General features: G+C 42.7%; 1 protein-coding gene across 3 annotated transcripts in view; it reads left to right on the top strand.

Annotated features, from left to right (window-relative positions):
• Window positions 1-20940: 20940 nt before the first annotated feature.
• Window positions 20941-25958, top strand: part of FRMD3 (FERM domain containing 3) — a 309481-nt gene continuing 304463 nt past the window's right edge. The window contains exon 1 of one of the 3 annotated variants that reach the window (XM_009244544.3): window positions 20941-21258. In XM_009244544.3, the coding sequence (XP_009242819.1) occupies window positions 21112-21258 (147 nt within the window). In that variant the 5' untranslated portion in view covers window positions 20941-21111. 3 annotated transcript variants of the gene reach the window in all.

The raw sequence follows: 25958 nt of genomic DNA, 5'->3' as shown, positions 1-25958 counted from the left end.
GAAAGGAACAGAAGGGGCAAGTAAATACAAAACCTTCAATGGAAACGTCCTTTGGGCATTGGGACTAATCAAGGAAACAATTTGACCCACAGAGAATGAAGAAAAGCAAGACAAGACAACAGCTCACCTGGGAGCAACATGGAGCCAGGGGATCCTCCCTGGACCAAGAAGTGAATGACCGATCCCGGGAAACCACGCTTCTCCCACAGATCTTTGCAACCCTTGGGTTAGGAGATCTCCCTGTGAACCCACTCCATCAGGGCCTTCAGTCCTCAGTCTGATAGACAGAGCTATGTGGAGTCTTGGCAGAGCAGCTGCTGAAGCATGCCTGGAGACCCTGGAGCCTTAGATACTTGGGCTTTCCTGCAAAAGTAGCTGCAGCTCCAGCAAAGTGGGAGGTTAGATTCCTGTACCTACCCATAGGAAAGAGGCTGAATCCAGGGGGCTGAGCAGTAATAGCCTGCAGGCCCTAATTCCATGACCCTTCACAAGATAAGACCCACTGGTTTGGAACTCCAGCTGGCTACCAGTAGTGGCATTGCACCTCCCTGAGAAGGAGCTCCTAGGGAGAGGGGCAGGCTGCCATCTTTGCTGTTTGGGTACCTTAGCTATTCCAGCCTTCGGCCTTTGGAAAGTCTGAGCCGACCCAGGTTGAAGGGGTCCCCCAGCACAGCACAGGTGCTCTACCAAATTTGGCCAGACTGCTGCTTTAAGTGGGTGCCTGATCCCATTCCCCCTCACTGGGTAGGACCTCCCAACTGGGGCCTCCAGCCACTCCCGCCCAAGCTCTCCAGGCAACAGTGATCTTAATTCCCCCCGGGACAGCACACCCAGAGAGAGGGGTGGGCCGCCATCTTTGCTGTTTGAGTGACTTAGCCATTCCAGCCTTTGGGCTTTGGAGTGTCTGAGGTAACTGGGGGCCAAAGTGGACCCCCAGCACAGCACAGCTGCTCTACCAAAACGTGGCCAGATTGTTTTTTTAAGTGGGTCCTAATCTCATTCCTCCTCACTGGATGGGACCTCTTAACTGGGGTCTGCAGCCATTTCTTATAGGTGGCTTTGGGCCAGCAAAAGGTTTGTACCTCCCTGGGACAAAGCCCCCAGAGGGAGGGACAGGCTGCCTGCTATCTTTGTCGTTTTGCAGCATTCACTTGTGATACCTCCAGGTTCTAGAAAATCCCAGGTGGCTGGGGACTGGAGTGGGCCCCAAACATACCACAGTAGCTCTACAGAAAAGTGACCAGACTGTGACGTGAGTGCCTGATCCCATATCTCCTCACCAGGCAGGTCCTCCAGGCCTGGGCCTCCAGCCACCCGCCACCAGAGCTACCAAGCCAGTACCAGTTCAGCAACTCCTTGGACAGAGCCTCCGGAGGCAACCAAAAGCCTCTCTTTCACTGCTTCTGTGGTGGAACTGCCCTTGCCACCCTCAGACTAACGAAGGAGCAAAGACTTTAAGTGTCTTATCCACATCTCCATCAAGCTGCAGTTGACCCAAGAAGAGGAGGCCAGTCTGTCTCCCATGGGTCCCACACACCCTCCATGGCTTGTCACTAGACAAGGAACCATTGGCTTGGGCCCACAGCACAAACCGTTCATTTTGTGCTGACTGCATTGAGCAATTGCTGACCAGCATCTCTCTGGGGTGGAGCCCCCAGGAGTCAAGCAAATGACCCTTGGCCACAACCACTACTAAGATCTCTTCCTCTGCTGCCTCTTAGCTGGGAAAGGAACATAAACACTGAGATCACACCAGAGCTGCAGTGAGCAGCCGATGAATGCTAAGTTGTGATTACAGCCAGCACTCAAGGTGGAGAGGAACCCACACTTTCAGAGCACTGAGAGGGAACACAGTTGCAACTGTGAGGAAACATAGGGGAGCCACACAATTAAGCAAGAGTCTACAAACTGACCAATGAGCCTAAGTGTTATTTGCTGGATCACACCTCAAAGCTTCAAAACCAAAAATACCTCACAAATATACCCCCCTACGAAACTAGAGATAAGAAGTCAGCTTCAAATAAAGCCACTACACAAAACCTTGGCCCAGTGAAAACATTCAGAAAAGAAGTCTATCGACTGTACTTAATCTACACTGCAGTTAAAGGAACACCCACATGCAGAGATGAGAAAGAACTGATGCAAGAACTCCAGTAACTCAAATGGCCAGAATGTTGTATGTCCTCCAGATGACTATACCAGTTCTCCAACAGGAGCTCTTAACCAGGCTGAACTGGCTGTAATGACAGAAATAGAACTCAGAATATGGATAGGAACAAATATTACTGAGATTCATGAAGATGACAAAACCCAACCCAAGGAAAACAGAAATCACAATAAAGTGGTACAGGAGCTGAAGGACAAAATAGCTGCTATAGAGAGCCTAATGGGTCTGACAGACCTGAATAACACAAGAATTTCACAATGCCATCACAAATATTAGCAGCAGAATAAACCAAGCTGGGGAAAGAATCCTAGAACTTGAAGACTGGTTCTCTGAAATAAGACAATCAGACACAAATAAAGGGAAAAAAGAGATGAATGAACAAAACCTCAAAGAGGTATGGGATTATGTAAAGAGGCCAAATTTATGAATCATAGGCACCCCTGAAAGGGCACCTTCTTCTACACAAGAAGATCATCCCCAAGACACATAATCTTCAGATTTTCCAAGGTTGAAATGAAAGAAAGAATGTCAAAGGCAGCTAGAGAGAAAGTGTAGGCCCCTACAAATGGAACCCCATGAGGTTAACAGCTGATCTTTCAGCTGAAACCCTACAAGCCAGAAGAGATTAGGGATCTATATTCAACATTTTTAAAGAAAACTCCAACAGACCTGCAGCTGAGGGTCCTGTCTGTTAGAAGGAAAACTAACAAACAGAAAGGACATCCACACCAAAAACCCATCTGTACATCACCATCATCAAAGACCAAAAGTAGATAAAACCACAACGATGGGGAAAAAACACAGCAGAAAAACTGGAAACTCTAAAAAGCAGAGAGCCTCTCCTCCTCCAAAGGAACGCAGTTCCTCACCAGCAACGGAACAAAGCTGGACGGAGAATGACTTTGACGAGTTGAGAGAAGAAGGCTTCAGACGATCAAACTACTCTGAGCTACAGGAGGAAATTCAAACCAAAGGCAAAGAAGTTAAAAACTTTGAAAAAAATTTAGAAGAATGTATAACTAGAATAACCAATACAGAGAAGTGCTTAAAGGAGCTGATGGAGCTGAAAACCAAGGCTCGAGAACTACGTGAAGAATGCAGAAGCCTCAGGAGCCAATGTGATCAACTGGAAGAAAGGGTATCAGTGATGGAAGATGAAATGAATGAAATGAAGTGAGAAGGGAAGTTTAGAGAAAAAGGAATAAAAAGAAATGAGCAAAGCCTCCAAGAAATATGGGACTATGTGAAAAGACCAAATCTACGTCTGATTGGTGTACCTGAAAGTGACGGGGAGAATGGAACCAAGTTGGAAAACACTCTGCAGGATATTATCCAGGAGAACTTCCCCAATCTAGCAAGGCAGGCCAACATTCAGATTCAGGAAATACAGAGAATGCCTCAAAGATACTCCTCGAGAAGAGCAACTCCAAGACACATAATTGTCAGATTCACCAAAGTTGAAATGAAGGAAAAAATGTTAAGGGCAGCCAGAGAGAAAGCTCTGGTTACCCACAAAGGGAAGCCCATCAGACTAACAGCGGATCTCTTGGCAGAAACTCTACAAGCCAGAAGAGAGTGGGGGCCAATATTCAACATTCTTAAAGAAAAGAATTTTCAACCCAGAATTTCATATCCAGCCAAACTAAGCTTCATAAGTGAAGGAGAAATAAAATACTTTACAGACAAGCAAATGCTGAGAGATTTTGTCACCACTAGGCCTGCCCTAAAAGAACTCCTGAAGGAAGCACTAAACATGGAAAGGCACAACCGGTACCAGCCGCTGCAAAATCATGCCAAAATGTAAAGACCATCGAGACTAGGAAGAGACTGCATCAACTAATGAGCAAAATAATCAGCTAACATCATAATGACGGGATCAAATTCACACATAACAATATTAACTTTAAATGTAAATGGACTAAATGCTCCAATTAAAAGACACAGACTGGCAAATTGGATAAAGAGTCAAGACCCATCAGTGTGCTGTATTCAGGAAACCCATCTCATGTGCAGAGACACACATAGGCTCAAAATAAAAGGATGGAGGAAGATCTACCAAGCACATGGAAAGCAAAAAAAGGCAGGGGTTGCAATCCTAGTCTCTGATAAAATAGACTTTCAACCAACAAAGATCAAAAGAGACAAAGAAGGCCATTACATAATGGTAAAGTGATCAATTCAACAAGAAGAGCTAACTATCCTAAATATATATGCACCCAATACAGGAGCACCCAGTTTCATAAAGCAAGTCCTGAGTGACCTACACAGAGACTTAGACTCCCACACAATAATAATGGGAGACGTTAACACCCCACTGTCAACATTAGACAGATCAATGAGACAGAAAGTTAAGAAGGATACCCAGGAATTGAACTCAGCTCTGCACCAAGCGGACCTAATAGACATCTACAGAACTCTCCACCCTAAATCAACAGAATATACATTTTTTTCAGCATCGCACCACACCTATTCCAAAATTGACCACATAGTTGGAAGTAAAGCTCTCCTCAGCAAATGTAAAAGAACAGAAATTATAACAAACTATCTCTCAGACCACAGTGCAATCAAACTAGAACTCAGGATTAAGAAACTCACTCAAAACCGCTCAACTACATGGAAACTGAACAACCTGCTCCTGAATGACTACTGGGTACATAACGAAATGAAGGCAGAAATAAAGATGTTCTTTGAAACCAACGAGAACCAAGACACAACATACCAGAATCTCTGGGACGCATTCAAAGCAGTGTGTAGAGGGAAATTTATACCACTAAATGCCCACAAGGGAAAGCAAGAAAGATCCAAAATTGACACCCTAATATCACAATTAAAAGAACTAGAAAAGCAAGAGCAAACACATTCAAAAGCTAGCGGAAGGCAAGAAATAACTAAAATCAGAGCAGAACTGAAGGAAATAGAGACACAAAAAACCCTTGAAAAAATTAATGAATCCTGGAGCTGGTTTTTTGAAAGGATCAACAAAATTGATAGACCACTAGCAAGACTAATAAAGAAGAAAAGAGAGAAGAATCAAATAGACGCAATAAAAAATGATAAAGGGGATATCACCACCAATCCCACAGAAATACAAACTACCACCAGAGAATACTACAAACACCTCTATGCAAATAAACTAGAAAATCTACAAGAAGTGGATAAATTCCTCGACACATACACCGTCCCAAGACTAAACCAGGAAGAAGCTGAATCTCTGAATAGACCAATAACAGGCTCTGAAATTGTGGCAATAATCAATAGCTTACCAACAAAAAGAGTCCAGGACCAGATGGATTCACAGCCAAATTCTACCAGAGGTACAAGGAGGAACTGGTACCATTCCTTCTGAAACTATTCCAATCAACAGAAAAAGAGGGAATCCTCCCTAACTCATTTTATGAGGCCAGCATCATCCTGATACCAAAGCCGGGCAGAGACACAACCAAAAAAGAGAATTTTAGACCAATATCCTTGATGAACATTGATGCAAAAATCCTCAATAAAATACTGGCAAACCGAATCCAGCAGCACATCAAAAAGCTTATCCACCATGATCAAGTGGGCTTCATCCCTGGGATGCAAGGCTGGTTCAATATACGCAAATCAATAAATGTAATCCAGCATATAAACAGAACCAAAGACAAAAACCACATGATTATCTCAATAGATGCAGAAAAGGCCTTTGACAAAATTCAACAATGCTTCATGCTAAAAACTCTCAATAAATTAAGTGTTGATGGGACGTATCTCAAAATAATAAGAGCTATCTATGACAAACCCACAGCCAATATCATACTGAATGGGCAAAAACTGGAGGCATTCCCTTTGAAAACTTGCACAAGACAGGGATGCCCTCTCTCACCACTCCTATTCAACATAGTGTTGGAAGTTCTGGCCAGGGCAATTAGGCAGGAGAAGGAAATAATGGGTATTCAATTAGGAAAAGAGGAAGTCAAATTGTCCCTGTCTGCAGATGACATGATTGTATATCTAGAAAACCCCATTGTCTCAGCCCAAAATCTCCTTAAGCTGATAAGCAACTTCAGCAAAGTCTCAGGTTACAAAATCAATGTACAAAAATTACAGGCATTCTTATACACCAACAACAGACAAACAGAGAGCCAAATCATGAGTGAACTCCCATTCACAATTGCTTCAAAGAGAATAAAATACCTAGGAATCCAACTTACAAGGGACGTGAAAGATTTCTTCAAGGAGAACTACAAACCACTGCTCAATGAAATAAAAGAGGATACAAACAAATTGAAGAACATTCCACGCTCATGGGTAGGAAGAATCAATATCATGAAAATGGCCATACTGCCCAAGGTAATTTATAGATTCAATGCCATCCCTATCAAGCTACCAGTGACTTTCTTCACAGAATTGGAAAAAACTACTTTAAAGTTCATATGGAACCAAAAAAGGGCCCGCATCGCCAAGTCAATCCTAAGCCAAAAGAACAAAGCTGGAGGCATCACGCTACCTGATTTCAAACTATACAAGGCTACAGTAACCAAAACAGCATGGTACTGGTACCAAAACAGAGATATAGATCAATGGAACAGAACAGAGCCCTCAGAAATAACACCACATATCTACAACTATCTGATCTTTGACAAACCTGAGAAAAACAAGCAATGGGAAAAGGATTCCCTATTTAATAAATGGTTCTGGGAAAACTGGCTAGCCATATGTAGAAAGCTGAAACTGGATCCCTTCCTTACACCTTATACAAAAATTAATTCAAGATGGATTAAAGACTTAAATGTTAGACCTAAAACCATAAAAACCCTAGAAGAAAACCTAGGCGTTACCATTCAGGACATAGGCATGGGCAAGGACTTCATGTCTAAAACACCAAAAGCAATGGCAACAAAATCCAAAATTGACAAATGGGATCTAATTAAACTAAAGAGCTTCTGCACAGCAAAAGAAACTACCATCAGAACAGGCAACCTACAAAATGGGAGAAAATTTTTGCAACCTACTCATCTGACAAAGGGCTAATATCCAGAATCTACAATGAACTCAAACAAATTTACAAGAAGAAAACAAACAACCCCATCAAAAAGTGGGCGAAGGACATGAACAGACACTTCTCAAAAGAAGACATTTATGCAGCCAAAAAACACATGAAAAAATGCTCACCATCACTGGCCATCAGAGAAATGCAAATCAAAACCACAGTGAGATACCATCTCACACTGGTTTGAATGACAATCATTAAAAAGTCAGGAAACAACAGGTGCTAGAGAGGATGTGGAGAAACAGGATCACTTTTACACTGTTGGTGGGACTGTAAACTAGTTCAACCATTGTGGAAGTCAGTGTGGCGATTCCTCAGGGATCTAGAACTAGAAATACTATTTGACCCAGCCATCCCATTACTGGGTGTATACCCAAAGGACTATAAATCATGCTGCTATAAAGACACATGCACACGTATGTTTATTGTGGCACTATTCACAATAGCAAAGACTTGGAACCAACCCAAATGTCCAACAATGATAGACTGGATAAAGAAAATGTGGCACATATACACCATGGAATACTATGCAGCCATAAAAAATGATGAGTTCATGTCCTTTGTAGGGACACGGATGAAATTGGAAATCATCATTCTCAGTAAACTATCACAAGAACAAAAAACCAAACACCGCATATTCTCACTCATAGGTGGGAATTGAACAATGAGAACACATGGACACAGGAAGGGGAACATCACACTCTGGGGACTGTTGTGGGGTGGGGGGAGGGAGGAGGGATAGCATTAGGAGATATACCTAATGCTAAATGACGAGTTAATGGGTGCAGCACACCAGCATGGCACATGTATACATATGTAACTAACCTGCACATTGTGCACATGTACCCTGAAACTTAAAGTACAATAATAATAATAAAATAAAAAAAAGAAATAAATTTCTATTGTTTATAAAAAAAAAACACTCTCAATAAACTAAGTATTGAAAGAACATACCCCAAAGTAGTAGATCCATCTATGACAAACACTCAGCCAACATTATATGGAATGAGCAAAAGCTGGAAGCATTCCCCTTGAAAACCAGCACAAGAGAAGGATGCCCTCTCTCACCACTTCTATTCAACATAGTATTGGAAGTTCTAGCCAGAGCAGTCAGGCAAGAGAAAGAAATAAAGTGTGTACAAATAGGAAGAGAGGAAGTCAAACTATCTCCTTTTGCAGACAATATGATTCTATATCTAGAAAACCCCATTGTCTTGTCACCAAATCTTCAGCTGACAAACAACTTCAGCAAAATTCCAGGATACAAAATCAATGTACACAAATCACTAGCATTCCTATACACCACTAACAACCAAACTGAGAGCGAAATCAGAAAGGCAATCACATTCACAATTCACACATGAATGCACACACACACACACTACCTAGGACTACAGCTAACTAGGGAGGTGAAAGATCTCTACAATGAGAATTACAAAACACTGCTCGAAGTAATCAGAGAAGATGCAAACAAGTGGAAAAATATCCCATGTTCGTGGATAGGAAGAATCAACATCATTAAAATGGCTATACTGCCCAAAGCAATTTACAGATTTAATACTATTTCTATCAAACTACCAATGACATTCTTCACAGAACTAGAAAAGTTACTTAAAAATTTATATGGAACCAAAAAAGAGCCCAAATAACCAAGGCAATCCTAAGCAGAAAGAACAAAGGTGGGGGAATCATGTTACCTGATTTCAAAGTATACTACAAGTCTACAGTGACCAAAACAGCATAGTACAGGTATAAAAACAGGGACATAGACCAATGGAACAGAATAGAGAGCCCAGAAATAAGGCCACACATCTATGACCATCTGATCTTTGACAAAGCTGACAAAAACAATGGGGAAAAGACTTCCTATTCAATAAATTGTTCTGGGATAACTGGCTAGCCACATGCAGAAGATTGAAGCTGGACCCATTCCTTACATCATATCTAAACGTCAACTCAAGATAAAATAAAGACTTAAGTGTAAAACCCAAAACTATAAAAATCCTGGAAGACAACCTAGGCAGTACTATCCCAGACATAGGAATAGGAAAAGATTTAATGATGAAGATGCCAAAAGCAATTGCAACAAAAGTAAAAATTGACAAATGAGACCTAATTAAATTTTAGAGATTCTGCACAGCAAAACAAACTATCAACAGAATAAACAGACAGCTTACAGAATGGGAGAAAATATTTGCAAACTATGCATCTGACAAAGGTCTAATATCCAGCATCTATAAGGAACTGAAACAAATTTACAAGAAAAAAAAAACCCTATTAAAAAGTGGGCGAAAGACATGAACAGACACTTCTTGAAAGAAGACATATATGTGGCCAACAAGCATATGAAAAAAATGCTCAATATCACTGATCATTTGACAAATGCAAATCAAAAGCACAGTGAGATATCATCTCACACCAGTCAAAATGGCTATTATTAAAAAGTCAAAAATAACTGATGCTGGCAAGGTTGCAAAGAAAAGGAAACTCTTATACGCTGTTGGTGGGAGTGTAAATTAGTTTAACCATTGTGAGAAGCAGTATAGTAATTCCTCAAAGAGCTAAAAGCTAAAAGCTCAACACAGCAATCCTATTACTGGGTGTACACCCAGAGGAATATAAAGCATTCTACCATAAAGACACATGTACGCAAGTATTCGTGGCAGTACTGTTCACAATAGCAAAGACATGGAATCAACCTAAATGCCCATCAGTGACAAACTGGATAAACAAAATGTGGAACATACACACCATGGAATATTATGCAGTCATAAAAAAGAACAATATCATATATTTTACAAGAATATGGATGGAGTTGGAGGCTATCATCCTTTGCAAACTAATGCAGGAACAGAAAACCAAATACCACATGGTCTCACTTACAAGTGGGAGCTAAATGATAAGAACTTATGAACACAAAGAGGGAAACAAAAGACACTGGAGTCTTCTTGAGGGGGCAGGTTACGAGGAGGGAGAAGGGCAGAAAATACAACTATTGGGTACTGGGTTTAGTACTTGGGCGATGTAGTAATATGTACAACAAACCCTCATGACACATGATTATCTATGTAACAAACTTTCACATGTACCCTCAAGCTTAAAATAAAAAAAGAAATCTGTAACAGATTGTGATCAATTAGTTGTAAATACTACTGTACTCAGACCAGACAATAGACTATTTTTTTAGAGCATTTTTAGGTTTACAGAAAAATTGTGCAGAATGTACAAAGAGTTTCCAGATATCCTACCCGTTTCCTCAGTTTCCCCTATTTTAACACCTTGCATTAGTGTGGTATACTTGTTACAATGGATGAAAAAATATAGACACATTATTATTAACAGAAGCCTATAGTTTATATTAGGGTTCGCTATGTATGTTGCACAGTTCTATGGGTTTTGACAAAGGCATAATGTTAGGTATTCACCACTGGAGTATTATACAGAATAATAGTTTCACTATTCTGAAAATGTACTCCACCTATTCATCTCACCCACTCTCCTGAACTCATGGTAATTACTAATCTTTTTACTGCTGTTTGCATAGTTTTGCCTTTCCTAGCATGTTATACAGTTGGAATAATACATTCTGTAGCCTTTTCATGTTGGCTTCTTTCACTTAGTGATACGCATTTAATGTTCTTCCATGTCTCTTCATGACTTGATAGTTCATTTCTTTTAATCATTGAGTATTATCCCATTGTATGGAGATACCACAGTTCATGTATCCATTCACCTATTAAAGGACATATTGGTTGCTTCTAATTTTTGGCAATTATGAATAAAGAGGCTATAAATATCTGAGTGCAGGTTTTTGTATGGACAAAAATGTTTTCAGCTCATTTGCATGAATACCTAGTTGCACAGGTGCTACATTATATGCTAAGCTTATGTTTAGTTTCATAAGAAACTACCAAACTGTCTTTCAAAGTGGCTATACCATTTTACGTTTCCACCAGTGATGAATGAGAGTTCCTCTGCTCCATGTTCTCACTAGCATTTGGTATTGTCAGTGTCAGTTTTGGGTCTTATCCATCTAACTGGTGTGTCGCAGTATCTCATTGTTGTTTTAATTTGTAATTCTGTAATGAGATATGATGTTGAGTATTGTTTCATATACTTATTTGCCATCAGCATATCGGCTTTGGTATTGATTTCTAGTTTTATTCCACTGTGGTCTGAGAAGATATTTGATATAATTTCGATTTTTACACTTGATCTTAGCCAAAAGACTGAGAAGTGATATAATTTTGATTTTTAAAAATTTATTGTGACTTGTTTTGTGGCTTAAAGTATGGTCTATTTTGAAGAATTGTTCATGTGCAGGTGAGAAAAAAATGTATGTTTTGCAGTTGTTGGGTAGAATGTTGTATAAATGTCTGTTATGTCCATTTAATCTAGAGTCTGATTTAAGTCCAGAGTTTCTTTGTTGATTTTCTGCCTCAATAATCTGTCTAGTGATGTCAGTGGATTGTTGAAGTCTCTCACTATTATTGCATTGCTGTATACTTCTTTTCTTAGGTCTAGTAATATTTGTTTTTATGAATCTGAGAATTCCATTGTTGGGGGCATATATATTTAGAATTGTTATATCTTCTTGATGAATTGACCACTTTATTTTATAATGGTAGGGACAAACAGTAAAAAAAAGACAACTTTAAATCAATACTTTCAGACACTTTAAATCAACAACAGTAAAAAAAGACAAAGAAGGTAATTAGATAATGATTATATAATAATTATGTATAATATTATATAATCATAATGACCTTTTTTGGTTATATTATATAATGACAAAGAAGGTCATTATATAATAATAATTATATGATCATTATATATAACTATATAATATAATCATATATTATGTATGATATATGATATATAATGTAATCATTATATATAACTATATAATGATTACATAATAATAATGACCTTCTTTGTCTTTTTTTAACTGTTGATTTAAAGTGACTTAAAATATTGATTTAAAGTTGTCCTAAAGTCTTGATTCTATAATAACGAACTTGTTTTATTGTTGTTGATTTAAAGTGTGTTTTATCTAATATAAGTATAGCCATCCCAGTCTGCTTTTGATTTCCATTTGCACAGAATGTCTTTTTCCATGCCTTTGCCTTGAGTCTTTAAATTTATTTACCAGTTAGATGGGTTTCTTGTGAGCAACATATTGTTGGATCTTTTTTTTCAAAAATCCATTTCACCAATCTATACTCTTTTTTTTTTTCTTTTCTTTTTTTTTTTTTTGAGACAGAGTCTCACTCTGTTGCTAGGCTGGAGTGCAGTGGCACAATCTCGGCTCAGTGCAACCTCCGCCTCCTGGGTTCAAGCGATTCCCATGCTTCAGCCTCCCGAGTAGCTGGGATACAGGCATGCACTACCACACCGAGCTAATTTTTGTATTTTTAGTAGAGACGGGGTTCTACCATGTTGGCCAGGAATGGAACATTTATTTTATTTACATTCAAGGTTAATATTGATATTTGAAGCTTTGTTCCTGTCATAATGTTGTTACCTAGTTGCTTTGTAGTCTCAACTGTGTAATTGTTTTATACAACTTGTGAGTTTTATACTTTTTATGTGTTTTTATGGTGAAGACATTTTATCTCTATGTTTAGAACTTCTTTGACATTTCTTATAAAGCCAGTCTAGTGGCATGAAATTCCCTTAGTGTTTCCTTGTCTGGGAAATAGTTTATTTCTCCTTCATTCATGAAGCTTAATTTTGCAGGATATAGAATTGTTGACTGACAGTTTTTTTGTTTTGTTTTGTTTTTTTGAGACACAGTCTTGCTCTGTCACCCAGGGTGGAGTGCAGTAGCACAATTTTGGCTCACTGCAACCTCTGCCTCCTGGGTTCAAGTGATTTTCATGCCTCAGCCTCCTATGTAACTGGGATTATAGGGGCTCACCACCATGCCTGGCTAATTTTTGTATTTTTGGTAGAGATGGCGTTTCACATTGTTGTCCAGGCTGGTCTCAAACTCCTGATCTCAAGTGATCCACCCACCTCGGCCTCCGAAAGTGCTGGGATTACAGGTGTGAACCACCATGCCTGGCTTTTTTTTTTTTTTTGGAAGACTGAAAATAGGACCCTTATCTCTTCTGTCTGGTAAAGTTTCTGACGAGAAGTCTGCTGTTAGTGTGATGGGATTTCCTTTACAGGTGATTAGACAGTTTTCTCTTGCTGCTATTAGGATTCTTTTTCTTCATGTTGACTTTGGATAGTCTGGTGACTATATACCTTGGTGATGTTTGTCTTGTAATATATCTCCTAGGGGTTCTCTGAGCTTCTTGTATCTGGGTGTGTAAATCTCTAGCAAGACAAGTAAAGTTTTCCTCAATTATTCCCTCAAATAGGTTTTCCAAACTTTTAAATTTTTCTTCTTCTCCCTCAGGGATACCTATGACTTACAGGTTTGGATGGTTTATAATACCATATTTCTCAAAGGCTTTGTTCATTTAAAAAATTATTTTCTCGGCCGGGTGTGGTGGCTCACGCCTGTAATCCTAGAATTTTGGGAGGCCAAGGCGGGTGGATCACGAGGTCAGGAGATCAAGACCATCCTGGCTAACACGGTGAAACCCCATCTCTACTAAAAATACAAAAAATTAGCCGGGTGTGGTGGTGGGTGCTTGTAGTCCTAGCTACTTGGGAGGCTGAGGCAGGAGAATGGCATGAACCCAGGAGGCAGAGCTTGCAGTGAGCTGAAATTGCACCACAGCACTCCAGCCTGGGCGAAAGAGCGAGACTCCATCTCAAAAAAAAAAAAAAATTATTTTCTCTGTATTTTTGTCAGATTGGGTTACTTCCAAAGACCTGTCATCGAGCTCTGAAATTCTTTCTTCCTCTTGGTCTAATCTATTGTTAAAGCTTTCAACTGTATTTTGTAATTGCTTCAATGAATGTTTTGTTTCCAGTTGTTCTTTTATTTTTTAAATCTTTTTCCTTAGTAAATTTTTCATTCATACGTTGAATTGTTTTCTGATTTCCTTGTGTTGTTTTTCAACTTTCTCTTGGATCTCACTGAGCTTCCTTACAATCTATATTTTTAATTCTTTATCTGGCGTTTTGGAATTTTCATTTTGGTTAGGATCCATTGTTAGATATCTAGTGTGATCCTTTGAGGTTATCATAACACACTCTTTTTTTCATGCTGCTGGAATTGTTGTGTTGGTCCTTTCTTATTCTGAGGCGTCACTTCTTATTTTTGAATTTACTTTTGTTTGGACAAGACTTTATTTCTTCTTTGAGGATGACTGTAATGTATGTTGAATAGGATTGTTTGGCTTTGCTTCGTGGTGCTTTCAGGGGGCCAAGGCTCTGTATGAATTCCTTGGTTATAGATAACGTTAGTATGGTGGTTTTCTCAAATGCTGGTTGTAGTAGTGGTGTACTGGGCATGTGAGTAGGCTCTCAGTCTCCTGTAGAGACGGAGATAGAGGTCTTCAGAAACTTATCTCGGTCCCTAGTGCTGTACACTGAGTCAGCCAAATTTGTATTAGGTTGTGCAGTTTGACTTCCAGACCAGTAGGTGGCACTTGAAGGTAAGCGCTTCTATGGCAGACGCAGATGGGTATATATATACTTGATCTTTTTTTTCAACTGGGAGAAGCTCTGTGTTGTCACAGGCAATTATCTGGCCTGTGGAATACACCGTTCTCTGAGTTTCCTGCTCAGCCCTGGGTTGGGGAGTGGACAAAGCTGAGTCAAGCTGGACCGCCAGGCTTGTTCTTGGATAACCCAATGCCAAGAACAAGCACAAGCCCAAACCCTGATGGGGTGCTTAGGGGAGCTTCTGGTGAAATGCACAAAGGTCTCCTCAGGGGGTCAGGGGGCTGCACCAGCTCCATGGTGCAGAAACGCAGTCTTCTTCCCTATCATGCCCCTGTCCCAGGGCTCATGACTTAGTTCAGACAGACACTTCTATCTTTAGGCCACAATGTAGCTGAGAGACATGGACAATGCCTTTCCTGTGGCTCTCTGCTGAAATGGCTTTGGTGTGGAGCCTCTTCCCTCAGCCCAAAATAGACAGCTTTATGGCTCACCTGTTCTTGCTGCAGGAATGCTGCCACTGTCTGTACAGAGGCGGAGGGGCCCTGTCTTTTGTACAATCTAGGGCCCAGTGGGGACATTGCCAGTAAGGATGCAATCATCCTTAATAGCCCTGGAATGGCTGTCTACAGGCACACTTAAGCCAAACCCTGGCAGCAGCAGTTATGCGGGGAGTAGGAGGCTTCATCTGCATTACCAGGCCCAAGCACTGGGGCCACCTGGCTGCTATGGCAGAACCACACTCTTCACCCACAGAGCCAAGCACAGTGCCCATGTCGCTGTTGAAAGGAGTGCAGTGACTTTGAGCACAGAAGTGGGGAGCTCTCATGAATAGGAGAGCACACTCTATGGCTTCTTTTGTCCTAACAGGTGTTCCCTTGGCATGCTGCACTCTGCCTTTTTCTTGGAACAGCATGCCCTGAGGGTCAGACCCTCAGCTCTCCTGGGTCCAGCTGGCCCCATGTGGGTGCCACAATCTCAGTGGGTGCTGAGGGATGTCTGCAGGGGATTTGGTGATGTGGAGACACAAGAACTGAGATTCCCTGGGCAGGATAGAGTCCCACAATGGGTGCACACCCAGTGTGGTGCCCGCTACCATAGCTCAAATTTGGGGGTTACTGACAGCGCAGTGCAATGCCTTCAAGAAATTCCCAAATTGCCGCCCACACCAATGCATGAGCTTGTGAGGGCAGAGGAGCTCTTCAACAGTTTGGAAACCAGCAATCTGTCACAGGGGTGAGGAGAACCCAAAACATCCCCACTTACCCTTTCCATGGGACCCCAAGTCCTTCAGGATTCAATTTCTGCCAAACTCTTGCCTCCTCCTTTTTTCTGTGTCCTAGCTTTTGCTTGTGAATTTTCCAGTAGGCCTTGGCACTCGTCTCTTAATCTTTTGAGTTATGATTATTCACCTCTAACTTTGGTTCTTCTTTTTTGGGGAGATTTGGTGATCAGTGTCCCCAGTCAGTCATCTTGAAGCTGCCCTAAAAGTTTTACATTTTAACTGAGTCCAACTTATGCTTTTGATGTGTTGATGTTTGGTGATTTTTATCACCAAACTGAAGATTACCTAAATTTTCCCTCATGTTATCTCCTAGAAGTTTTATTGTTTACATGTGAGTCAATGATTTATTTTGACTTAAAATTTGTGAACAGTGTGTGGTCTATGTCTATACTCATTTTTTTGCATGTGAATGTCTAGTTTTTCCAGCACCATTTGTCAAAAAGATTATCCTTTCTCCATTGGACTGACTTTGCTTCTTTGTCAAATATCAATTGATTGTATTTGTGTGGGTTTCTTTCTGGTCCCTCTATTTTGTTCCACTGATCAATTTGTTTATTCTTTTGCCAGTACCATACTGCCTTGATCACTTTGGTTTTATATTAAGTCTTAAAGTCAGGTAATATCAGTCATCTGACTTTGTTTTTCTTCAGTATTGTGTTAGCTACTCTGGGTTTTTGCCTTTCCATATAAACTTTAAAAAAAGTTTGCTGATATCCACAAAATAACTAGCTCAGGTTTTGACTTGGGTTGCACTTAACCTATAGATCAATTTGGGAAGACCTGACATCTTAACGGTATTGAGTCTTCCTATCCATGAACATGGAATAGCTCTCCATTTATTTAGTTCTTTGATTTCTTTCACCAGAGTCTTGTAGTTTTCCTCATAAAGATCTTGTGCATATTTTGTTAGATTTATACCTAAATATTTCTTTTTAAGTTATCAATTTTAATGGCTGTAAAAGTGCTTAAAATGAAAAAATTCAAGATGCAATATTTACAACCATCAATCTTTTGTGGCCAGGCCACCTGTTATCTATTTGTGGCTTACCAAAGTGTTATGACCCATTGGTTAGGCATATTTTTTGGTAAAGAATATCAGTTACTATCACTGAGCATGAGACACTAATTAATCTCACCCATTGCCAATTCTTTAGTAAGAACTGGACTTGTAGCCACTGCTATGGCTGACATTCTAATGCCTCAAGTGGAGCCACCTTTCCTATACTCAAATGTCCTCTGTTTGTTGCCTGTCATCCCAGCTACTTGGGAGGCTCAAGCAGGAGGATTGATTGGGGCCAGAAGTTTGAGGCCAGCCTGAGCAACATAGTGGGACCCAATCTGTAAAAAAAAAATAATAATAAAAAATAAAAAAAAGTTTCTGGTTGTCTTTGGGGGACAGGTTCAGATTTGGGAATATTTGTAGAGGGATTTTAGCCTGGCCTTTGTTCACCTGGCCTAGAAATCTTGTTTGTCCTACAGATCAAATTGAGTCCTAGTTGGATGCTTGGCCACCAGCAAAATCCCTATGAGTCACACCACTCTGAAGTCTACTTGGATACCACTGCTTATGATTGTACCAAGCCCTCCCTGGCACTGAGGGTTAAGTCATGCACCACTATTTGTCCTCTGCCAGCCCAGGCTCTCATCCTTCCCATTTAAGTCAGGGAGCTCCTTTTGACGCAGTGTCTTTCACAACCATCTCTTGCCACAAAGAACAGCCACTTTGGTGCTTTTCAAAGATGGCAGTCCTTCCTTCGCCAGTGATTCTTTGAAAATCTTGGTGGATGCCCCCTCAGGGACACAGTTAAAGAGAGGTAAGCTGGCCACATGTGGAAATACACTGCAATATTTCCATCTCCTTGATTCTTTGGATCTTTTCCTGTACATGTACCAGGGAATTTCCTTTTTCTCATCTTCATTTAGCTGAGTCCAGAAGTCAGTTAATCAATTTAGATAGTACATTGAAACCAGAGTCATTGGGAAGTGAATTCAAATGGACAGATTCAGGTTTATTCACAAATATACTCTTCAATGTAAATTAGCAGAATCTTGCAATGCTTTCTCTTCTTGGGATTGACTTTATAGTTGGTCTCCTAGGGTGTGACTGAATCTGGTTCAAGTATTAAGAGTGAGAGTAGTCAGAGGTGGTGGGAGAGGGGTGGGAGGAGATCGGCTTCCCTTTCCAAGCTAACTGCCTTAAGTGAGTTCCGAAGAGGATCTTCAAACAAAGCAGGAACAGCCTCGTTACATAAGGAAGAGGGCGTGCTTCTGCTGCCAAGGGAGTTTGGGGGCTTGAGTGACTAGGAATCATTCAAGTTTTCTTTTATAGTCCTATTCTTATTCCCAAATTCCCACTCTTTCCTGCTGACAATTATAAAATCTTGTGAGGCCGATAATTCAATTGACTTTGTAATTTGGCAATTTGTAGATGAAATTGTGAATTTGGTTTTTCAGTTTTGGCCTTGTGGCTCAATTAACAAGATATTCTTTGAGCTCTGTTGTTTGTAAAAATACAGCTGTTTAAAAGTCGTAAGCTGAGAATTTAGGACTTAGTGCATCACTACTTTTCTTTAAGTGGTCCAGTTTTAAACTTATCCCTTGAGTTCATTCTTTGAGTTCTTCCTAATCTTCATATTATTATTATTATTGTTGACAATGGCCACTTGGTTTCCCAGAGCCTTGTCTTCAGTGGGTAGTTCAATCCAGGTGACCATACTTGGTAATTTACCTAGCTGTCATGCCAAGTGCTTCCAGAGCCTGTATTTTCATATTAGTTAAATCTCAGCCTTTATTCCTAATCAGGCCAGACAACCAATCTCAGGTTCTTCTCATTTCTTCAAAATTCTGTTTCTTACAGTCCCACATTGGGTTATCTTTATTTTGTCTTTTTCCCTACTGTCCTTGTTGGTCTTATTTTGCTTCCTTGAAATTTGGGGTAACAATTTTTGGGTATTGATATGACTCTTTTGGAGCCTAATGGTCACTATAATAGGATGGACAAGTGTGTGTGTGGTCTTAAAAGAACAGCGTGGACTGTGTTGGCTGGTGACTTTTCTTTGATCTCTGGGCTGTCTGCTCTTTTGGCTAGCAGAGGTGATCCAGTTTTCAACTTGGGGCAGGTCCCATCCCTGCCACCTCATATGTGCATATGGGGATTTACAGATTACAGCTGTAAGATGTCTTCCACTGACCTGGTCTCATCCCAGCTTCCCAGCCACCTGTGGGATGAACAGGTGTTCTCTCCTTTGAAATGAGAAAAGAAATGGAGAGACTTTTCAAAGATCCCCAGGATTAGCCAGTAGCTGGGCCAAGAATGAAACCCACATCTTCCCATACCCTCAATACTGACCTCTCCATCAGGATCTGCCCTAACATTTGAAGGGCCCAGCTCAAGAGCATACATGAATGCCCCATACTATCATCTAAATATTCATAAGCAATAGTCAGCTATTGAGTGCTACAGAAAACATTCTCTATCCTCCTATCTTGACAAATTGCTGCAATTTGGAATTTCCAGGAGCAGATACTGAGACTGAGTTTGTCCTGTATGGTATTTATTAGTGATCAACAGGGAGAGGAGGCAGGAGCAGGCAGAGAGAGAAGTCCAAATGCAATGCGGACTCCCCCAAACCTCAGCCAACCCCACTAGGTGTCCTAGGGAATATATGGCCCACCAGACTGTCCAGGGCAGGTGAAATTTGTGTGCCACTCTTCCTTGACCCCCAGGACAAGGCATATCTTTGGATGAGGGGACTCTATGCAGGCATAAACCTTGAAAAAGCTGACAGCTGGTCAACACCTCCTCTTCTAACACATGTTTCTTCCTAATGACCTGTTCTGCTCAGGCAAGAGCAGCAGGGTGAGAGGACTTCCATCTCTCCCAGCTCCTGGACATTCTAGTGCTCACATTCAAGCTCCATACCCCTGACTCAACAGCTGCCCCTGGCCACTCTTGGGCCTACGGTACCTGACACAGTGGCTCTAGCCACCTTGGGGACAACAGAGAGGCAGGATACCTCCTACCTTCAACACCCTGGAGGCACGTGGGGAATTCCAGAGTCCTCAATACCCAGAGATTGGACTAAAACGGGATGGGGCACATCTGCTTTGCCATTAGACCTCTTAATTCCTGAGCAACCGGGAGCTGGAGGAGGTCTGTAAAGCAGGGGAGTAGGATAGGAACCTATCCCTCTTGCTCGGGTTAAAGGTATGCTACCAAAGATCACACTAAGATGTTGGGAGATTTAAAGGAGGATTTGCACATGGAAGGCTCTTTTTTGGAGAAAGAGACTGAGTCCTAGCTAGCATTAAATAAAACAATGGCTTAAACAATCTCCATGAGTACCAGAGATTTTTACTATTAGCAGTATTCCTGGTCTAGCCGTGTCAGGGCTGTCACTCTCTCTCTGTCACTCGCCCTGGGCCCAACAATCCTTTCCCGAGGCAGAATCCCCCTGGCGGTGTGGGTCAGGATCGCTCTCCGTCCCCTACCCGCGCCAGGTCCCTGGAGCTGAGCAGAGCAGGGCGCTGTCGAGTGCGTTGGGGAGCCGGGGCCGGGACGAGCACGACCGGGAGCCCGAGCGACAGCGGCCAGGGGAGGGAGGAAGCGGTGAGGCTGAGGAAGGCAGGCGGGCCCAGCTTGACGCAGCGGCGGCTGCGACTGAGCAGGCCACCACCAGGGCACCCGGGCCAGCCGCGCCAGCCATCCCTCCACCTCCTCCTTCAGCTGCTCGGCGCGCGTGGGAGTGAGTGCGTCGCGAGCCCGCCGGGGGTCTCAGGCTCCGGGCATCCTCGGCGAGCGAGCCCGGGCAGAGGGAGGCGCACGAGCGCGCGCGACAGAAGGAGGCGGGGAAAGGAGGGGGCGAGGCGGAGGCGAGCGAACAGAGGGAGGGACCCGCCCGCCGCGCCCCGGCCGCTGGGCATGTGTGTCCGCAGGCGCCCGACGCTGCCGATGTCCCGGGGCTGAGCCGCGCCCAGGTGTCCCGGACAGTGCGTGAGAGCGTGTGTGTCCGCGCAGGCGAGCACCGCGCCGGCCCTGAGCCTCCCGCTCGCTCCCCCCGGCCGCGGTGCATGTTCGCCTCCTGCCACTGTGTGCCGAGAGGCAGAAGGACCATGAAAATGATCCACTTTCGGAGCTCCAGCATCAAATCGCTCAGCCAGGAGATGAGATGCACCATCCGGCTGCTGGACGACTCGGAAATCTCCTGCCACATCCAGGTGCGCGTGGAACCGGGCGAGGGCGCGGGGCACACGCCGGGAGCAGGGCGGGGGGCCTTTGCGGTGGGCATTCGAGAACAAGGAACCCACTCCCGGAGGGGATTGGGGGACTGCTAGAAAGCCAGATTTCGATTTCTCAGGCCTCTGAGGCTGGGGGGCCTTATCCTGGCGTGGGGGGGGGGGGCATGGTGCCCTGCAAGCGCCAGACACACGTTATCCGCGCCCAGTCTCCTTCCCCTCGCGTGCACCCTGCGCGCGCGTCTCACTGCGCCCAGGCTAGGGGCGCGGGGCAGCTGCCTCTGGAGGGACTCTGGCCCCTCTGGGCCCTACTCCGCCAGGAGATGGGAGCTCCGAGGGCTGAGAGGGGCACCTGCATGTCGCCCACTGGTATTTCCTCCCTTCTTCCACGTGGAGAAGGCATGCATCAGCTGGGTTCACTCATTTCTCTCTCCCGCGCCCAGGCTCCGGAGAGACGCCCTCAGTCCCGGAACCTGCTTTCCGCTCTGTGTCGGTCCCCCTCACCCTCCGCAGGTGGTCTTTAGTTCTCCGCGTGGGGCGGTGGCGAAGTTTCCCCAGAGTGAGAGAGGCCGGGCTGCCCTGGGCGTCAGCCTTGAGGGATGGAGCGCGCGCTGCGTCGGACTGGAGCTACCTCGAAAGGAATGTGTGAAGTCTGAGTGTTTCGGAGAAAGGAAAAGGGATTGTGAGGCCAGCAAGTGGGGAGCCCTGCAGGAACCTGGGTCCTGGGAAAAAGAGCCCCGTGGAATCTTGGTGGACATTCATTGTCGCCCAAGTTGGAGGAGAAGGCGAGTTGTTTGGGTGAAGGCAGCTTTGCTGGCAGCCCTGTCCCCGGGTAGTAAGTGCCTCTGGGCTGTCAAGAGAGCTAGTGTGAGGTGCAAAGGTGTGCGTGTGCGTGCGCGTGCATGTGCATATTTGCGGTGGGTGAATATGTAGGCAGGTGGGAGCCCCTCTTCCAGAACCCCAAAGATGCCCCACTGGGTGCGCACACAATCAGGAAAGGTTATGTCAGGGCTCAGCACAATTAACTTCTGACTTCTAAATCTATTTAACTATTTATCTCTGGGATTTCCTTTCTCACCTACCCTAGTCGAGTCTTGAGGCTCTGGGACTGAGCTTTTTTTTTTTTTTTTTTTTTAGTGAAATACAGGGCACACCACCCAGTGGGAGGTGGGAGGTGGGTGGGGCAGCATCTCCCAGAGTAGGAATCAGCCTCTAGGCTGTGCAAACCATGAAGGAATGAAAGGACTTTCCCTGTTTTATTTTTATTTAATTTTTGTTAGTGGGAGTGTGTGACATGTTGGGGGCAGTTGCAATTAATTTGTAACCTGACAGCCGGACAAGTGTCAAGGTAGGAATGTGATGCCCCATGATCTCCCAGGAAAGTAGGCTCCCATTGAATTTTCTGGAGGAGCTTGAATTTCATTCTGAGCTAAGCAGCACTCCTAAACTTAATAATAAAAGGATTAGCAGGATAGGCAGCATTTCTACTGCCACAAGGGTTGCACAGAAGCATCTGGCATGTACTAGTAGTCTTGTGATCCAGAGAGTGTGGACTGTGCACTTTGCTTTAAGTCCTAAAGTGGATGTACAGGTCCTTTAACCCATAATGAATGTGTAGATGATGGAGGGGCCGTGAGGGAGAGAGGCTGTTGAGTTCTCCTGTGTCTCTCAGCCCTCTTCTGCCCTGTACCACTTGGTGTTGACATTTTTTTCCCCCTCCCTCAGGATGAAGTCTTCCTTAGAATAATAAATATTCCCCAAAGGACATGTATTTGTTGTCTTGTGTTTTGAGAAACAATAAATTGTAGCCAGTCTAACAACAGTTTGAAAAACTCCAGTGCTTATGACCCAACTAGTGCCAAAGAGGTTAAAATGTTATGTTTCAAAATGTTGGCTTCGGCACTGATTTTTAAAAATTATGATGTTTCATTTTGTGATTTGTCTTTTTCTGCCCTTTCTGCCCCCAAATTAGGATTATTATTTAACCAATTAAAATGAATTAAAATATTTTATTTGGATAACTTTGGACCTCACACTTTCCTAGAGTACTCCAGACCAGGAATTGAAATTGCCCTTCCGGGTATCAGGTTACAAAGACTTCCCATTTGCTTCCAGTGAGAACAAAAGGATTAAAAACAATGCGAAACAAAACCATTTGGAATCACTGGCACTTGTTCTGGGTGAATCCATCTGTGTTTGCTTCCTTCCTTCTATAGAACTACAAAGTTAAAGGATTGTATATACTGTCACAGAATGTCACCCTCTCTCCATAGCCCACATCTGCCTGTCTGCGTTAGGAGCTCTCATCCCTGGTGTCTGCCTGGCTCTGGAGCAGGGGTTTCCAATTTTCTGGCTTCCCTGGGCCACATTGGAAGAAGAAGAATTGTCTTGGGCCACACATAAAATACACTAACACTAACGATAGCTGATGAGCTAAAAAAAAAATCACGAAAAGTCTCATAATGTTTTAAGAAAGTTTATGAATTTCTGTTGGGCCGCATCCAAAGCTGTCCTGGGCCATGGGTTGGATGAGCTTGATCTAGAGGCTCTGTAGGAGGAGCAGGAGCTCTTGGACGTGTGTTAGTTGTTCACTCCTGTTCACTACAGGAGTGCTGCCTAAGGAGCCCCAAAATAAGTGGGGGAAACTCAAGCCACACATCCTTGGGAACTCATTAGTCTGTGTTCTCTAGTAGGTAAGCATTCCAGATTGAAAGAAAAATGAGCCACTCAAACAGGTTTTTCTAGCAAGGTGCTGGAGAATGGCCACACATGGTAGATGCAAGTGATGATAGAAACCTTCAGGACTATTGCTTGAGACAATGTGAATAGCTCTAGGTGCCATTTCTTGAGCATCTCTCATGAGCCAGCCTTTTCCACTCATTATGTCTGATCTCTACCACCAACCTTTGAGTAGGTATTATGCCCTTCTTTTGGGTAAGAAAACTGAGAAGCTAATAACTTAAGTGACTTATTAAAGGCCACATCTCTAAAAAGAGAAGGAGCAGCTGGAATTCAAATCCGGAATTGTCTGGATCCAAAGCTTATGTATGTCTTTGACATATTACCCCATAATTAAAATAGCTGAAGTTTCAATGAAATTTCCAGACATGGAAAGAGGTAAATCCAAGGTAGGGGAGTTTAAACCAGTGACTGAAGGCCAGTTGGGATTCATGATCTGAATGGACAAAGCGACCCTCTTTGCCAGTTTGCAAACTTAATGTGTCCTGAGTCTTCCAGGGAGGCTGGCATCCCAGAGCCGATTGGAATCCCACAATCCAAATGTCATTGGGGGCCATTTCCACGTGGCCATTTCTGGGGAAATACCATGTTTCCCCAGAAACAAGGTATTTGCCTTTAAAGAAACTATATGCATAAATGCTTTGTTAGGTTTGATACACTGTGTCCTTATATTTCAGACAGTAGTAGCCCCAAATTATGCCTATGCATCAAAAGGTGAACCAAGCCAGAAACTAAGGGAGAATTGCCTAGTTGTGCTCTGATTAGAGGGTGTGATGGTGAAAGGGCATGTGTTTTGTGCCTCTTCAGTGTGCCTTCCACAAGGAGAGAAGGCAGAGTATTCTCCTTGTTACCTCCCCACCCCCTAGGATCTTTGCATTTACCACCACATAGAGGATAGGAAAGAGCTTTTGCAAAATAACAGCTTTTAAATAATCCTTTTCCAAATCATATAATTTTGGTAGTATTTGGCCAATGAAAAATTTCAAACACACAACCTAGTGGTCCAGTCTCAGCAGACTGGTGGTCAGTTCCAATAAGAGATGTGGAAGTCACTGGCTCTGTCTCTTTTCACAGGGTCTGGGATGCTGTCCCATCATATCATTTGCTTGTGAATGTTCAGGTAGGATGGAAGATAGAGGAATTCCAAATAGACAGGGAGTAAAGGGGAGTCTGGGTTACAAGCCAGAGGCCTGGGGAAGGGAAGGAGTTACTGAATGCTCTTTATTGGGCTTTTCCAATTGAGCCAACCCTTGAAGTCTGGATTTTGTAGGAGGATGAGGTTTGACTCTAACTCTTCGTCCAGCCTTGCTACTTCAATTAGAGTGGAGTCCTAGCCATCTTCTATCTACTTTTTTTTCTTTAGATATCGGCATTGTTATTCACAACTCTTGCTAATGAACTTGCCATTTTTAATACTTAATTTTTTGGGTTACATAGATTTTTGACATTATTCGTACTTTGGCAAAGCCTGGTAAACGTGGCTGACATAGTTGGAATTGGCTGAAAATTTGTATTTGTATTTGACAAAAATCCTAGCATAGTGCTTTGCATACAGTAGGAACACAATAAATATCGATGTAGATTGAATAATTTCCTTTCTAGACTGTTAAATTCACAAGAGTAGGAACATTTTGATGTTCACTGCAGAGTCCCTGATACTTAGAATAGTGCCTACTATTCTATATAGTTAATATGTGCACATTAAACATCAGTTGAATGGATGAGTGCTAACTTTCCCAATATTTAATCTAACTCATTACCTGTCAACATGAAGGTAGCATGCCAGCATTGGATTGGGAATCAGATGTGTGGTTTAGTTATGTTACCAACCAGCTGTGTGATCTTGAGTGAGTCATTTGATATTTGGAGTCAATTTTCTTTTCTTTTGTAAAACAAAAGAATTTGGTTAGGTGGATGCTACAGTTTAAAAAGTCTGTGGTTTT

The sequence above is a fragment of the Pongo abelii genome, chromosome 13 (assembly GCF_028885655.2).
Source record: "Pongo abelii isolate AG06213 chromosome 13, NHGRI_mPonAbe1-v2.0_pri, whole genome shotgun sequence".
Lineage (NCBI taxonomy): Eukaryota > Metazoa > Chordata > Mammalia > Primates > Hominidae > Pongo > Pongo abelii.
This window is presented reverse-complemented; position numbering and strand designations above follow the sequence as displayed.